The 18385-nt window shown below is 43.9% G+C and overlaps 1 protein-coding gene across 1 annotated transcript; it reads left to right on the top strand.

The window, feature by feature from the left end:
- The first annotated feature begins 2131 nt into the window (after positions 1-2131).
- DYNLT2 (dynein light chain Tctex-type 2) lies at positions 2132-18385 on the top strand. Its single transcript, XM_065402236.1, has 4 exons — positions 2132-2212; positions 16395-16613; positions 17510-17668; positions 18275-18385. The coding sequence occupies exons 1-4, from the start codon at positions 2132-2134 to the stop codon at positions 18383-18385; spliced, it is 570 nt and encodes a 189-aa protein (XP_065258308.1).

The following is an 18385-nucleotide window of genomic DNA, read 5'->3' as shown; positions in this document are numbered from 1 at the left end:
ATAGTTTCAGATAGATGGCTCCTAGAAGTCCAGACTTTTAGTACTTGAAACTAGTATGGGAAATTCACGTATTATGCATGGCCAGAAGGGAGGGTATCCAATAAAAATTCCTCCCTCATAAAGAGAGTAAGGAATTGACGCAAGTTTATTTGTGCTTCCAGGCTTTTCTCTAGATGTTTAGGAAGTTATTTTCTCCCCGCTCCTCTGTAGACAAAATTTAGGGCAAAGGCAGCAAGTAGCCTGTAAACACCTCCCACCTTGTTTAAAGGTACTTTTGTTCACTCTCATATATGTGCTTGCCAAGAAAAACTTCTGCTCTTTTCTTCTTTCTTCAGCCCTCTGTCCCAGCATATACCCCAATATATTCACCCCAGAGTTAACCCTTGCTATTACCCAAGTTTTAACCCAATGCTCTTATGGTTCATACACAAGAACTTTTTACTTGAGTTTGGAGGTGCTTTCTTCCCCAGCTAGCTAGCACAGCTCGGTTAGAGTCCAAGTTCTGATTTAACTCTGGCTGGAACCCATACACTTTAGAGTGAGGACAAGCAAAATCACACTAGTGCTGATAATTATCCAATGCTTTCCCACAGTTCCTCTTGAAGGATAGACAAGTTTTCCCACAACTGACTGGGAAAGAATTCTAGAGCACCTTGTTACAAAGAACAATGGCATATGCTGCTGACACACAAAGGCAAGTCCAGAAACAGTGACATGGTAATTTAGGCATAGCTTTGCAGTGGTGATGCTCACACCCAGTTTAGGGTAAACTGGGTGCAAATCACTCTGCAGTGAAGATATACCCAGTAAAGCAGTAGGGAATGGCCGCTTTATCCCAGTCATGTCAACTTTACTGGGCCTTCCACCAGTGCCACTGAATGTCCAGCTGAATCTAAGGAAGGACAGCCAAACAGACGACAGACCCTCCAAAGGTGTGTTGTTCTAAGAGTGGCTCATTCCTTAAAGTAAGTGAGGAAGAAATAAAAGGGCCACTTCCTTGGAAAAGGACAGAATCTTTCACTATAAGGATTTAACTGACCAAAATTCCTAGAAGCACTCTCTAAACATATGGTAAGTTCAGAAGCAATCTATCCAGTGGTAGTATATTTATTTTCCTGAAACATTATCTTTCTGTACTTCTAGATGACACACCGTTAAAAAGTGTACTTAGCAGACTACATTTTACCTTGTGCATTTTTCCTACACGCTTTATTCATTTTAAGTATATTAAAAATGAAAGCTGCTCCCTATGCTCACTTTAACGTAGTATTTAACAATGTAAGTCAAAGTCCGGTTTCCTTGAAGTGACATATGCTCCTCACCAAGTCAGGACCTGCTATGTCTCAAACTAGCCCAGTTTAAGCATCACGGAGATATCCCGATATGATCTATCCTAGGGTTAGACTGTCAATCTCTCAAGGAGTTTAATGTCTGTTTCACTGACACCCACAGAGCGCTGAAAAAACGCTTTAACCACCAGCTAAGAAACTAACCCCCGAGGGGACCCGCGTCCCAGGGAGCGAGATGGCGGCGCAGCACTGTTGTGGCCAGTGTCACACACGGGAGCTCCGCCCCCAATAGATCCGGTTAACCGGGCCGCGGGACTGAGCACGGCGACGGTTTCCTGGAAGCAGGAGCCGTTATCCCGGCCGGGGCTGCCGCCTGGATCCAATCCCAGCCGGAACCCCACGCCCAGCCCACACGGGGGGCAGCGAGGCTGACAGCGGGTGACTCCAGCCGGGGCCACCCAAGAGATCGGGGGCAGGGGCGTGAAGCATGTTACCCCCAGCGGGAAAGGGCGCGTCGCTGTATTTCAGCTTCCCTCCCCCGCTCGGGACATCCAGGGCGGAGGCATCGCCCGCCCCAGCCCGCGCGGAACCGAAGCTCCCAAAAGGCGCCGCGCGCAGCTACCTCGTCTACTTCCGCCTTCCTCTCCTACCGTCTCACAACCAGTGACGCTCTGCCGTCCGCAGCCAATGACGACATCACGGCACGTGCGGGAAAGCCTCACCCTGGCGCTGCTGATTGAGCGAGGGCTGCGCAGCGCGAAGCTGGAACTTTTTAGTGGCCGTTGAGCGGCGGTTGGGGGAAGGCACCGAGGGGCGGGACGCCACACGCCAGGGCGGAAGCCATGGACAAACACGCGAAGGCATCGAAACTTCCTTCGGGGGGGAAGGGGGATCGGCGTTTAAGCATGTTCGAGAAAGACAACGTGAGCAGCAGGCAGTGCGCAGGCGCGGATTGGGGAGCTGGGCCACGGTGCGGTCAGGTGGAGGGGAATTGTGCACGCGCTTGGACCGGAGTGGCGGGTCGAGCACCTGTAGCGCAGGTCCTCGCGCTCTGAGTGAATATCAGTTGCGGTTAGCCTCCCGGGGCGGGGGGAGGGAAGAGGGAGTCAATGGGCGTTTCCTGCCTCTTAGCGCAGAGGGGGCGGGAGGCTGAGGTTCCAGCACGTGCCCATTTAGAGCGCACCTGCCTGTCTGCCCAGCTTACTTCCGGCTCTGCAAAATGTCATAGGCGCCTCCATGCGGCAGGGAGCGGGCCTGGGCTGCGGCAGGGGTCGGTGCGCCCTGACCTCCAGCCCCCTGCTTCCCGCTGGCTGGTTTGTAGGCTGGTCCATTGCACCTTCTGTTCTTAATTTAGATGCTCCTCTGAGACTCACTACTGCTCATGGACTGTGCTTGGCTCCTGGTCGCAGGTTATGACCTGCTTCTGGCCAAGGGTTCGGATCCATAAGCTGTCTGCTCTGCTTGATCAGTGTTAATGAAAACCTGGTCTTTTATAAGACCCTTCACGCTAATCCCTGTCCTGCTGTATCACCACCCTCTGGGACTTGACACACACTCGTGCATCAGGTTGTACCTCACTCAGGAGAGGCCCTAGCCATTTTCCAAACCAGGGAAGAAAACACAGTGCCTTCATCTCTCTCTCCCCAGCAGCAGAGCAAAAAGGGGCGGCGGGGTGGAAGCAGCACAGCAACTTGGCACCACTTGAAGTTGGCATCTAGGGCGGCTGCCCAAAAAATCACAAGATTGGCCTTCAGAAATGTGACGACTTTAAAAAAAAATTATATTGTGTGGTTTTGTGGTCTGTGTTTTGATTTTTTTTTAACTCTGCGGATCCCCAGGATGTGTGCATAACTGTTAGTGTTGCCCACTGTCCCAAATATATGGGGTGATCTTGGCCCATGTTGCAGGAACTCTCACTCCCATGTCTGCCTGTCTCCCGCCCAGAAATTAATCCTGTCATGCAGTTCTCCCATCAGTTCTGTACCACCCTCCAGCCTCATATCTGCTCTTCCTAGGGTAATTCACCTTAGGCTTGGGGGGGTGCAACAGGATTCCACTTCCCGTGCTGGGATGGGGGCAGCTCCAGGGGTGGTCCTTACCCCCCTCTGCCCCTTCCTAGGCCAGGTGCTATAGTGGAGAGTGGGAAGAGGAGCAGAGGCACCATTCTGTTTCTCACAGGTGAAGGGAGCCGAATTGTGATGAACTGCTGGGTTCTTTGCTCCTTCCTGTGAGAATAGCAAGCCGTAGCGAAGAGACTGTTGGTTTCCGACAGGGCTGAGCTTCACGAGGGGGCTGGAGGTTCTAGTATCATTACAAGACAGGCTCCAGAACCCTCTGAAATCTTGTTACTCAAGAAAAGAAAAGTTGACAACGCTGCAAGCTTCTCTTTTAAGCACCTCAATGCCAGCTTCATTCAGTACTTACCCTTGAAGCATGAATCTTCCATAGACCTTCATGTTTACCTCACAATGGTACAGTGTCACTGGCTTGTCTTGGAACAAAAGTTCTCTGTGCTCGGGGATCTGATTCCTGTGGTGATTCTGTTTTCCCAGCCAATGAGGTCAGAATAGCTCCATACACAACAATGGACTGGTTCTAAATTGGGTCATGTACTTTTGAGAGATGCTCTGAAAGGGACCACACTTAAAATATAACACAATCAGAGAAAATGATTGCTATAACATTTACTAAGACTATTTACAATGCCAAAAGTACCGCAAATATGAAGTAAAATGGTATTAGTAATTGCATTTCTAAAAGCTACTAGTAGACTTATTTATGACCATTGAAAAGTTTTTGGTACAGAGAATGATAAAGATAAGACTTAGTAAAACTGGTCCATGGCCAGAGATCTTTAAAAGACTTAGGTTCGCCTCCTCCTTCAATGGCCCTTCCAGCAAAAGGAGAATTTCTAATAATTTCCCAACATTGGTAACAATAGTTCAGCTCAATTGGTATTAGCATTGTTGGGAGCCTTAGTGTAGACAGGCTGCTGGCTGCCACTGATATTTTTAACATTGCCTCATGTAACCTACTCAGAACATGTCCTTTCCTCTCTCCAAGGACTTAAATGAAAGTTTTTGTGAGCCCCTGACTGGACATCTTTATAGGTCTTTTGAAAGTACTTAATCTCTTCAGCATATCTGTATGTCTTCCATATTCTTAGATATTTTCATTCACCTCTTAGCATCACAGCCTAGCAGCTGGGACGCTTTCTGCTCAGGTGCTTGTTCCATTCTGCTGCCCGATTAAGCAGCTGATGACTCTACCTGCCCTAAACTATCCCTGCAACCAGAAATTGGAGCTAGGGACTGAGGAAACAGCTAAATTGATCTCAAAATAGTCTTTTTTGAACATGTTAAAAATTGTTTTACTATAAAAATGTGTTTTTAGAATAGCAACACCATTTGATTAAATTGTTCTTCAAAATATGTTGCATGCATGTATTTCGCTCAGGTGTCTGCATGCCCAGCACACCACAGCTGGAGAGTTTTCTGCAGTAGTACTGTCGGGAATGCATGTGACCCTGCACACCTTCGTGGTTCCTCCTGAGGCTATATAAGGGCAGCAGCACCCTGCCCCCCTCAGGTCCTTCTCACCACCTGTGGCCTGATTTGGAGCTTCCCATGTGGTTTACCTCGCTGTTTTTTTCATCTGCATAGTTAGCTAGTTTAGCTTTCCCTTTATCTTTAATAGTTAGCCATTAGTACCAATTAGTTAGTTTATTCTTTCAGTTTCAGTGCTAGGCACTGTTGCTATGTGGTGCTCTCTGGGCTTTAATCACTGCCCATCTTCTGAAGTGTTTACACAATGTACCCCCCCCCCCATGTGCTGCCTTTTGTGCCTCTGGGAGGGGCATATTAAGGAGAGGTACAGTATTTGCCACAGTTCAGGAAAAGAACAGATTTCCTGCATCTCAAGTACTATCTGATAGAGCAGGCAATGAGGCCTCTGTCAGCTCCTGGCCTCCCAGGGGAGCATTTGTCTTCTCACATGCTGGCTATCAGTGTGTGTGCAGTTTTCTTCAATAGATCCCCTGGACTCTTCTCCATGGAGAAAGGAGTTGTTCTTCTCCAGGGCCTCCCCAGAAAAAGACACACAAGTTAGACTGAGGTCACTCAAAGTTGAAGAGTTCTTCAAAAAAGGACTCAGAACATCATCTGGCTATAAGGAGATCCTTGGAGGACTCATCCAATAGCCAACATACAGCTGGGCTGTCAACCTGTGACTCCCTGGCACCACATCGGGATGACTTTAGTAATGTACTATCGACTGGCACTTCTGCAGGACAACTGTTGAGTCTGGGATCAACACACACTGTTTCAGCGCTGACCTCTTTGGTACCGACAATCCCACAAGCTTATGACACAGCAAAGAATTTGCTTTGTCTTCCCCTTCCAGATTTTCCTGTGGTTCAGGAGATGGTTGCTTTGTCAGCACCTCCTTTAGTACTGGGCCTGTCTTTGTCATCAGCTCCAGTGCAGAAACTATTAGTTGTATTGACTAGTACCAGTTAAGAAGCATGGTGGGGGCTTGGCTCCTTCTCTGATGCCAACTTTGATACCAGGGCACATAGAGTCTGAAACAACACATTCTCAGCACTGACACTCTAGGTATCTTTATGGTCATCTTCCTTGGTACTGACTCCACTTTCTACTATGGTCCTGGCTATGGGGTCTTTCTCAGCACCACCTCAAGATGCTGTGCTATCAACTTCTTGTGAAGCCTTTATGGTACTGACTACACTGGTCTACAATTTTTGAGAAGTTGTCTGCTTCAGAGATAAAATGTGCTATTTATTATGCATTTTGATGTGCTGAATTCAAATATGACAATTAAAACAACTGATTGGCTACTGTTTCTAAGATATTTAAGTTTTTACATTTTATGTCTATGTGTATTGTGTAGATAGTAGAGTTTTAATCATAAATTGTAAACCTAGGTCTTTTCATGTGTTTATGGTTGCTTTACATGATAATATTTCACCTGTCCTGTTTATGTAACACTTTAAAAATCAGCAAAAGAGTTATATAAATAAAATTTATTAGGAAACAAAAGGCAAAAAACTATTATGTACATAGTTTAGTCCTATTCAGTGTCTACTCGGCGCTTCTTGGCTTGTCTCTTGTATTCATTAAATGGAGCATCTCTTGTCACTGTCCAGCAATAGTCTGCAAGCATTGATGGGCTCCATTTGCCCTGATAGCGTTTCTCCATTGTTGCAATGTCCTGGTGAAATTGCTCACCGTGCTCGTCGCTCACTGCTCCGCAGTTCGGTGGAAAAAAATCTAGATGAGAGTGCAAAAAATGTATCTTTAGTGACATGTTGCAACCAAGGCTTTTGTATGCCTTGAGGAGGTTTTCCACCAACAACCTGTAGTTGTCTGCCTTGTTGTTTCCAAGAAAATTTATTGCCACTAACTGGAAGGCTTTCCATGCCGTCTTTTCCTTGCCACGCAGTGCATGGTCAAATGCATCATCTCGAAGAAGTTCACGAATCTGAGGACCAACAAAGACACCTTCCTTTATCTTAGCTTCACTTAACCTTGGAAATTTTCCACGGAGGTACTTGAAAGCTGCTTGTGTTTTGTCAATGGCCTTGACAAAGTTCTTCATCAGACCCAGCTTGATGTGTAAGGGTGGTAACAAAATCTTCCTTGATTCAACAAGTGGTGGATGCTGAACACTTTTCCTCCCAGGCTCCAATGACTGTCGGAGTGGCCAATCTTTCTTGATGTAGTGGGAATCTCTTACACGACTATCCCATTCGCAGAGAAAACAGCAGTACTTTGTGTATCCAGTCTGCAGACCAAGCAAGAGAGCAACAACCTTCAAATCGCCACAAAGCTGCCACTGATATTGGTCATAGTTTATGCACCTCAAAAGTTGTTTTATGTTGTCATAGGTTTCCTTCATATGGACTGCATGACCAACTGGAATTGATGGAAAAACATTGCCATTATGCAGTAAAACAGCTTTAAGACTCGTCTTCGATGAATCAATGAACAGTCTCCACTCATCTGGATTGTGAACGATGTTGAGGGCTCCCATCACACCATCGATGTTGTTGCAGGCTACAAGATCACCTTCCATGAAGAAGAATGGGACAAGATCCTTTTGACGGTCACGGAACATGGAAACCCTAACATCACCTGCCAGGAGATTCCACTGCTGTAGTCTGGAGCCCAACAGCTCTGCCTTACTCTTGGGTAGTTCCAAATCCCTGACAAGGTCATTCAGCTCACCTTGTGTTATGAGGTGTGGTTCAGAGGAGGAGGATGGGAGAAAATGTGGGTCCTGTGACATTGATGGTTCAGGACCAGAAGTTTCATCCTCTTCCTCTTCCTCGTCTGACTCAAGTGAGAATGATTCTGGTGCATCAGGAACCGGCAGTCCTTCTCCGTGGGGTACTGGGCGTATAGCTGATGGAATGTTTGGATAATGCACAGTCCACTTTTTCTTCTTTGACACACCTTTCCTAACTGGAGGCACCATGCAGAAGTAACAATTGCTGGTATGATCTGTTGGCTCTCTCCAAATCATTGGCACTGCAAAAGGCATAGATTTCCTTTTCCTGTTCAACCACTGGCGAAGATTTGTTGCACAAGTGTTGCAGCATATGTGTGGGGCCCACCTCTTGTCCTGATCTCCAATTTTGCAGCCAAAATAAAGGTGATAGGCTTTCTTAACCATAGTGGTTATACTGCGCTTTTGTGATGCAAAAGTCACTTCACCACAAACATAGCACAAGTTATCTGCACTGTTCACACAAATACGAGGCATCTCTGCTCACTTTGGCTAAACAGAAATGTGTCCCTTTGCAAAATCAAACACTGACAAATAAGAGAGCACGACACTGTATGATTTCTAGAGCTGATATAGGGCAATTTGTTCAGCAGAGTGATGTAAGCTTCGTTATGATTGCGTCATCCATGACTTCTAGGAATAACATGATGCAATTCATATCATGTATGACACAATACCAGCTTCAGATTGCATCATTCATTGTTTTGCCTAAAAAGCAAGTACTGTCCAAACCCAGTCATAGATTTATTCCTAGATCCAGTCAAAGATGTATTTTAGTCATTTCTGGTTTAAATTGAGATCCCTTCCCTTTATAACTCACTTATCCTCCGCCATTCCCAAGTCAAGGGTTGTATATACTGACCCAATAGCATATCTTGAAAACTAGAGCCAATCAACAATTTTAAGCATCATTTTTGTTCTCAGTGACCCAGAATTAGTAAAGTTTGACTACATTTATTTCAGAAGCATTTTGGCTGTAGAGCAGTGCTACCATACTTACTTCAGTACCAATGTTGTCCTCTTCACAATGGGTGAGATCATTCAAGTTGTCTAGTAGTCCCATCAGGCTTTGCACCCCGAGTGCCTATTGACTATTTTGGTGACTCCTCACAGACTGGTTTGGAGTCTTCCAATAGTTCACCATCTCCTCCCAGGCACAGATGGTCTAGCAGATTAGCAGACTGCCTCCAGAAGGAGGACAGCTCTTATGACAGCAGGGACAGATCACTGTGGCCGAATTCTTGCCAATTCTAGATGCCCTGTGCTCTTCCCCGGGGCTGTTTTGGAGCCTCTGGGTTCTCTCATTTGTCCAGAGCCTGATCACTGGTCTAGACTAGAGGAAGCTCTCCAGAGCACACGGTAACAAAGCTTCTGGAGTTGCCTGTTTTGGAGATACAGAAAGACACTGTTCCCCCTGACCAGCCTGTGCATCAGGAGGAACTATTGCCTTAGGAATTGATTTTACCATAGAGGATCCATCTGCTCCTGTTAATCGTCCCGCCTCCTTGCCTGATAATTCTATGATCCCAGACACTTCTCCAGTTCTAGATGACTATATCATCAGGAGCTTCTGAGAAGAATGCTTGCAGCTTTGGGCATTCAAGCAGACCTTTTGCAAGAAAACACAAGCTTTTGGACATTCTACAGGGTTCTGCCCCTGGGTAGGGAGCACTACCTATTAATAAGGCACTGCTAGAACTGGCATAAACCTTATGGCATACACCAGCCTTCTTAGCCCCTATAGCTATGTGCATGGATAAATGCAAAGATTTGAGTGTTTTTATTCTCATTCTGCATCTAATTCTGTAGTAATGATGGCTGCCAATGAGAGATCAGGACCAGGAAGACTTAAGTCAACTCCCAAAGAGAGAGAACCCAGGAGACTTGATTTACTTGGGAGAAAAAATTACTCCTCCTCCTCTCTTCAAATGTTCATAGCAAATCAGCAGGTGGTTTTAGCTAAATATGACTTTGTAAGCTGAGATGCAATGTCTACATTTATTGAAAAATTATCTGAAAATTTTAGGGAGGAATTTAAGGCTTTCCTGCCAGAAAGTTACATTGTGACCAGGACGTCTCTCCAGTCTGTATTTGATGCAGCTGATGCTTTTTCTAGAGTGATGGCCTCTGCAGTAACAATGAGGAGAGAGTTCTGGGCATAGCTAGTTTGTTGACTATCCCTATCGAAGACTTTCCTTTTGATGGTTGTCCCTTTTTTTGGACAAAACAGATGAGACCTTACATTTATTTGAGGACTCACAAGCTGCCCTGAGCTCATTAGCAGTGTATATTCTAGCCACCAGGAGACACCAGTACAGGGCTCAGCAGCAGCAACAGAAACTATTATAGACAGCATTTTTACCATAAGACACAGACTTTTCAAAGAAAAAGCACAAATCTCAACTAAGGAGATCATCTAACTCAAGCATTGCATAGACAAGTGGGTCCTAAGCATGGTGGGACTGGAATATTCCATCCAGTTCTTTTCTTTTCCCCATCCTCACTCCTCTGCACACACCCCGTCTTTCTTCAGGGACTCTTCTCGCTAATCAATGCTTCTTCAAAAGGTTCATACTTTGGTCCATCTGGAAGCTGTAGAGGAAGTTCCCCTTCAGTGTTGTGGATAGGATTTTTCTTCACGATAGTTGCCCATTCCCAAGTCGAAGGGCGATCTGAGACCCATTCTAGATCTTCAACATTTCAATAAGTCCATAAAAATACATAAGATTTCACATGGTCTCTCTAGCATTGATTATTCCTTCCTTAGGTCATAATGGCTGGTTTGCTGCCCTCGATTTATAGGACATTGTAAGAGAGTTTATTCACTGCTAGGCACCCCGTCATGACTGGGTGTGGAGTAACAGCTCTTCACTAGGCTATTACCCCTATTGATGGTCTGTCTGGCGCCGTGGTGGTTTTTCTGCCTGGTAGCTTGTCCAGTGACTCAGCCCTTTGACTAGTTCACAGTCTTTAGTTTGGATCACAGTTGTCCCAAACTAAAATTCCAAAAATGTCTTAACACGAAAATAGAACCTTCTGCCTTCTCTGGGGCTATTTCTCAGCCTCTTTCCTGTTTGATCAGCGTCTCTCCCAGGCCTCCCTGCTTGGAGAGCTTTTCCAGTCTCTTCTCCTTCCTGAAGAGCTTTTACCCTGTTGATTCAGGGCCCTGCAGGAGTCTTTCTTGATCACTGCTGTCTCTACAGATATAGTAGCAATTTTCTGGGCTTCCCCCTTTATATTGCAACCTACAGCTTTGAGCATCCTGCCTCTATAGGAATCTTCCTGCAGCTCTGTCCTCATCTGGACTTTATCACTACTTAAGCCTGGCTCCTTTTACTGTAAAAATCACCTGATTCCTCTCAAGTGGGGCCCATCTGTAATCAGGTTGGCTTAGCCCCAGGCTAAGCCACCCTATTACAGGTACCTACTTCCATGTGGTGGTTTTGCCAAGTCACAGGAAGTTTCTAAAATTTCTGATAAAAGACCAACATAAGTACTTTCTTTTGGCCGGTCATTGGCCCATGAGTATTCATCAAATGTGTGAGTGTAGTGCTGGATTGTATACACCTGACCTAATATGCCAGGCTGTGCCTGCGCAGCCACCAGGGGCTGCTGAAGTCAGTCTATTGACTGATCAGCTAGCCCTTAGACATGTTGCTCTGTGTACTTGTTGTGGTCCTGGCATCTTTGGAACGATGGGTGGATCAGAACAATCCGTGCAGGGGCATTCCATTCTCTTGTCCCCTTGCATCCAAAACAGATATCACCAGTGCATCCCTGATAGGATGGGGTGCTCTCCTGGAGGGTTTACTAACCCAAGCTTTATGGACAGAACAAGAGGTTACCCTTCACATCAATGTGCTCAAACTTCAGGCAATTCACAAGGCCTGTCACACTTTTCTCCCTCATATTAAGGGATTGTCAGTTCAGATTCTGACTGACACTACAGCTACAATGTACTGCCTAAACAGACAGGCAGGAGCAAGGTCCAGTCAGCTTTGTCAAGAAGCTGTGAAATAATGGGACTTATGCATCACTGATGATATTACTTTTATTGCCTCCCACTTACTAGGCTCCCAGGATCTCTTGGCTGATCATCTCAGCAGGAGATTTTCACAAAATCATGAGTGGTCTCTGAAGAACAGTGTGCTCAGAACCATCTTTCATGCCTGGTGTATCCAATCAGTCAGACTATTTGCAACAAAAGACAACAGGAAATGCCATCAGTTTTAGTGTCAAGTGGGTCACAGCCCAGGCTTTTTGACCCCTGCTTTTCTCCTTCAGCGGGGGCCAAGCCTCATGTACATATTTCTCACCATTCCTCTCATCACACAGGTGATTTTCAAATTAAAACAAGACCATACCAAAATAATTCTTATAGCTCCAGCATGGTTGTGACAGTGCTGGGTTCATGGATCTTCACAGCCTCTATTTGACCTCCATGGACTCTGCCTTCATTTCCAGATCTACTGTCCCAAGAACAGTCAGTTATTATACCCAGACCTGGACAGCCTGCATCTCACAGCATGGATATTGAGGGGCTAGATTAGGCAGATAAAGATTGTTCATGGGCAGTTCAGGAAGTATTGCAGCAGAAACTAATCCACTTTATCTGTTTATTTAGCCAAGTGGAAGTGGTTTTCAGCCTGGTCTATTCCCCATGTTGTACCTGCAACAGAAGCTAGAATACAGGATATTTTATAGTACCTGTTACATCTGAAATCCTCAAGTGTTCTCTAGTTTCCCAGAGGGTCCATTAGGAACGATCTCAGCAACTCATCCATCAACCCAGAACAGATCAGATTTTTCTAAACCAATAGTTTCCAGATTTTCAAAGAGGATTGTTCGGCTTTTTCCCCCAGTGAAGGATGGGTAGTTGCCTTGGGATCTCCACATTGTGCTAGCTGTTCTAATGGGTCCTTATAAGGTTCCTTGAGTCTCAGGGCAGGGTGCCCCACTCAGCAGCAGTGGTGAATCGGTGCTTATGCCAGGTGGGTCGATCAGGCATTTGGCTCCACAGCCGAGCAACTGGGCTTCATTTCAACAGCTATTCTCCAATCCCACACCCCTTGAATATAACTCCTTGACTTTACCATTCCAAGACCACTGTTTATAATTTAATATATACCCAAATAAATGCATATATCCACATTTACATTTTTGGAGATATATGTGTATTGGGTTTTGGTAGCTTAAAATGCTGCTGGAAAAAAGTTCAGATTAGTAAATGGAAGGACATTGTTTTCAGCTGAGCCCATTGAACTTTGGTTTCATGGCACCTGCTGGATGAACTTAATGTCCAGATCTCTTTCTTAGACAACAGAATATCCTGTCAGTTACACAGATAACTACTATAACTAATACTATTTTGGTTCATGTTTTTTTACAAAACTAATACAATATGACAACACAGAGATTAAGAAATCTAAAATTATTGCCCTATAAATTGTATGCAGTATTGTAGCTGTTTCACTCCCAGGATATTAGAGACAAGGTGGGTGAGCTATCACCTTTTATTGGACTAACTTCTGTTGGTGGAAGCTCAAAAGCTTGTCTCCCTGCCCTATTAATTAATGTTTAGGGCTGGATTGCTCCCTTCCACAATAAAATCCCTGAAGGGAATAAAGAGAGAAGAAAACTTGAGGTTCCCCTTGTGGAAAATTTCCTATTTTGTTTCATCAGAGGGTGGGGTCTACTCCTCACTCACTGAAGAAGACGCAGGGTCTGCTACTAAACCTTTTGAGTCCTGTGGATCCACACCAATGTTGAAGGATCAGTGGGAGGTCAGGGTCATCAGTATGAAGACCTTGTGCCTCAGTGTGAACTTTGTTCCCCTGGACACCCCACCTCCTTCTCCCTGGCTGTGGCTGACCCTCATTCCTCTTTAAAAAAGCTCCACACTTTGTAGAGGGCTTTGTGGGAAAGGTAATATAGTTCCAGGCTATACAGATTTTGGGGGGAACTCCCCTTAAACATCTGTAAAGCTACCTCATTGTCCTCCATGAAATCCCTCCTTAAAACTCTCCTTTGTCATGATGCCTACAAAAATGGTTAGCTGGTGTGTTGAGACCACTGCCTATCCTGCCCACTGTTATTGTCTCATTGATTCCTTGTGCTCCCTGGTTGTGTGTATTCACTTGTCTTTTTTTATATTTTGATTGTAAGCTCTTTAGGGCGGGGACTGTCTTTTTGTTCTGTGTTTGTACAGCACCTAGCTCAGTAGGGGCCCTGGTCTGTGACAGAAGGCTCCTAGGTGCTACTGCAATACAAATACTACTAATAATTACATTTCCTAAGGATACAAGGGGTTAGTCTAGGGATGATGTGTGTCCCTCTTGACCCCATCCATCATGGGGCAGCCCACTCCTTGTTCCCTACCACCTCCTCAGAACAGATCCCAAACCCATGTCTGTATCTCCATAGTATTGGGGGTTGATACCATAGTGGCAGCAGACCCACCTTCTGGGTAGGAGAGGTGAGACCTGCACATGGAGAAACCACTCTAATCATGGCTGGGGAAATGTCACTTTCTTACTCAACAAATCTGCTTTATCACTGTGTATATATTCAGGATCATATGCATTCATTGTAGTGGCAAAAATATGTTTATACTACTTTTGACTCCTGCTAGAACTGCAAAGTCAACACACCTCTGGGAGACTGATTTTGATTCCATTTTGTCTCTTCATCATTAGTACGATTACTTAAGTTTCAACTGCAGTGCCAAATTCTGCCCTCAGTTACTATTGAAGAGAATGACATTATACTAGTGTAACTGAGGACAGAATTTGGCGGTGCAGAATCTTTATTAATTATAAAGATGAATAAACAAAAATGATCACTTCTTCACTTTCAGATCCTGTAACGGGCTCCCCGGGGTGCAACCTGGAACAGGGGTATCGCTGAGCCCTCTGGCACCAACCTGGGCTCCCTCTCACACTGTGATGCTGTGACAAGCTGCAAACCTCACCAGGTACTGCACTTACACAGCAATCCACAGGCAGGGACGCACCCAGCTGAGTAACATGAATGCTTCTCCTAGCCACTCATGAACTAACAATAGAGAGGCTCCAGCCAATTCCCCCAGCTCCCCAGCCTAGGACCTCAGGGCTGTATCATCCTGCACTGGTCAGAAGCCTGACCAGTGTAAGTTTAATACCCAGTCTGCCCCTCCCTCAATGTGGAGAGGACACGCTCTCCACATTGTACACTGCAGATTTCCCAAGCATTTCAACCAAAACACACTGTTTAAGGTAAAATATAGAACAAAATCTAAGTGATTATAAGTTATAAGCATACGGATCAAAGTTGGTTACCTACGAAATAAAAGTAAAATCACAATCTGATAAACTAGATAGGATTTGAATCAAGCAGTGTCTCATCCTGATGGTATAGTTCCTTAATACACAAGCTGGGATTCTCCTTTCCAGCCTGGGACCACCTCCCCAGTTCAGTCTTTGTCCTCCAGATGTGTTTCCAGGTGTTGAGTTGTGGGAGGGAGTGAGGCCAAGTGATGATGTCACTTCCCCTCTTTTATAATTTCTTCCAGCTTGCTGGAAAGATCCTTTGCTATGACGAGTCAAATAGTCTCCATTGTCTACGTGCTCTCTCTGAGAGGTCTCCGTTGTATACAGTCCTGGGGTAGTCCTTGTGAGTGTGGATTCCCCTCAGTGGGCCATCATCAGTGTCTGGCTACTCCATTATTATACCTGAAAGGCTGGTTGTGGGTGTTCCCAACCTCGCAAGATATTTCAGTATCACACATATAGCAAAACTTCATAACTTCCCATACAATGAGCACTTACAATCCAACAGGATATTCATGTTCAACAGATCAAGACTTTTACAATGATACCTCACAAGGTATACTTTGTACAAAACGACAGGTTTCAGAGTAGCAGCCGTGTTAGTCTGTATTCTCAAAAATAACAGGAGTACTTGTGGCACCTTAGAGACTAACAAATTTATTAGAGCATAAGCTTTCGTGGGCTACAACCCACTTCTTGTAGCCCACGAAAGCTTATGCTCTAATAAATTTGTTAGTCTCTAAGGTGCCACAAGTACTCCTGTTATTTTTGTACAAAACATAATTATATGAAAGTGGTGAATATGAGGGTTCCAGGGTGCTGCTTTCAGGCACAGAGTGCCACAAATCCGAAACTGAGCTTTTAGTTCTTGCAAATAGAAAAAAATACATTTCTGCTTAAAATTGAGCAAATTTTATCTGGAAGTCATTGAGACCACATATAGGCATCTCTGCAGTGCAATTTGTACAGTAGTTTTTCAGAATATAATCACATAAAAGATCAATAAATCAGTTATAACGTTTATTATATTGGTATTGTATACAGCATCAGTACTGAAAATTTTCTACTGGTAACACAGGTGTTTAGATAAGTGGCTGGGATTATGCTTTCTAAAACTTTTGAAAGATAGTGAAAAGGATTTATTGACAGATTGATTGAGGGTTTCTTCTCCCATGAGTACCCAATTCTGCCTGCACTGAAGTCAACTGCAAAATTTGCATAGACTTCAGGGGAAGCAGAATCAGAGCTTAGGTGAGAGGATATCCCTCTGGCCCTTTTCCCAGAAGGAGCATCAGATAACTAGCACACTCCTCAGTTATCCATAATAGAGGTGAACAATTCACAGTTTAGTTTTTTTCAGATATTTCTGATGCTCCCAAACAAAATTTAAGTCTTTCCCTCTAGCGATACCATTTTGAAGTGTCAGAAAACTTTCAACAATCAAATACCAAAGCATAATACTAAGCTTTATTTTTTCTTTTGTTTTAAAAAGTATACTCAGATCGTAAAAGACAGAATGAGAAGTTCAAGCCATGAAGTTCACGGTACGGAACCAATGGATGATGAATCGTTTGCAGAGTTTGGGAAAAGTGAAATATTTACATTGAGGACTAGCATGGCAAAAATAAGATATGCCAATACATACAAAATGGAGCCATATAGGAAATTCCAGGCTCATTTAGTAAGAAACAAAGCTCAACATATACTAACGGTAGAGTAATACTTTTTGTTTAAATTGTCTGTATGTAAGATATTTAATTTTAGTGTAAATGTTAGGCCTCAGTCCCTCAAAGACAGCCCTGGGGTTACTACAAAGTTACTATAAAGTTAAGCATATCCATAAGTCCATCCTCATGCTCATCACAAGCTCTATACTGTAAGATACTGAATGTCTTTTGCAGAGTGCTTGCTGAGCACCAGCAGTGAAGGTGGAAGTTGAGGGTTTTCAGCTCCTTATGGGATTGGATCTTTTTTCTGTTAATAGATTAAAATGGGTCAGAGAACTATCCAAAATAAAATAAATAATAGGACATTTTGGATTTATTGAATTTTATTCCCTTAATTGGTTCGGGTAACATTTCATGACGTGAGAGCAAAGTATTCTTGGTGGAGTCCCTCTGGTGTTATTAACAACAGTCTGATTGCCGTATATGAAATCAAGTTAAATGGAATGAGGGACTCTGCTCTGGAGAATCTACTGAGACAGTCTATAGTTGCCAAAGAGCGGGGAAATTATACTATTTACCCTGAAAACTAAGAACTAATCCCATTGACTCTGTAGTGCAGGAGACGTGTTGTGGATATGCAGACCGATGCTCCCTAGGCTATTTTCCGTGAAACTGAGTCAAAAGGAAAAAAGTACACTTCTGTTCAGTTCAAAGAAAATTAAAAAAATTGTTTAAAATGTTTTAAAGTGAAATATTTCAATATTTTGACGGATAAAGGGTTTTGCAGTAAAAATGATTAACTTTTTATTTGGGGACGTCATCTATTGTGTACAAACATTCCAGTAGTTTACTTCCTTTTTCTTTATAGCTAAAAGTAAGATTTTTTTATACAAAAGCTTGTTAGGATGGAGATTACAATTTTTTTAAACTCTTTTGATAGCAGCGACTTCAAGAAACCAAGTATAATGGTGCGACTAGTAGCTTCTTGTGTAATTCAGTCTCAGAAGAAATATTAACAGCTGTCAAGGACATGGGCTTTGATCGCTATAAGTACGTAGTAACAGTCCTAATCTTGCAAAAGACTGGTCAGGCAATAAAAGTGAGTAGACAAATTAATTTACTCATAATATTTTCACAAACTGATTTAGACGTTTGGGGCCCTATTGTGCCTCTTGGGCATACCACCACATTCACGGTGGTCCAGATCTGCATTGCTTTAGGGTGAGCGACCCCTTGGAGCTCCGAGGTGCAGAGGAAACTCAGCTGCTCTGTCTCACTTAATGGACTGCAGCATGTACACCTCACCATGGCTGACTAACACTGCTGGTCAGTGTGAAGAGGACACAAGAGGTTTGCCTGAGTAAGTATTACAGATTTAGCCCCAGTGTATGTTTCAGTAGATATTTTAAAAGTGATAAGGAAAATCACTGAACAACATTTTTTGGCTACCAGATTTTCAGAGCTCTTAAGGTAAATTTTCTCTAAAGGAAAATAAAATGCATTTAATAAATAATAATAAAACATTCAATTCCTTTTAATTTGCAGTTTTATATACATTCTTACTATTTGAAATAAATTAATATAAACTAGCTGCACCTATGTAATGCTACATGTTCATTGTAAAGTTCTAATCTGAAAAATATTTCCTTAAGACTTGTGCCCTTTTAATCAATTTAATAGTACTTTGTTCTTTTCTCCCCCATAGATCTCCAGCAGATGGGTCTGGGATGTTGCAAGGGACAACTGGGTTTCAGCTAAATGTGAAACAGAATCTTTTGTTTCATTGGCTTTGATAATGGCTTGTTACTATGAGTAG

Source organism: Emys orbicularis, chromosome 3, assembly GCF_028017835.1.
Source record: "Emys orbicularis isolate rEmyOrb1 chromosome 3, rEmyOrb1.hap1, whole genome shotgun sequence".
Classification (NCBI taxonomy): domain Eukaryota; kingdom Metazoa; phylum Chordata; order Testudines; family Emydidae; genus Emys; species Emys orbicularis.
Note: the sequence above shows the minus strand (reverse complement) of the source record. Positions and strands in the feature narration are given on the sequence as shown.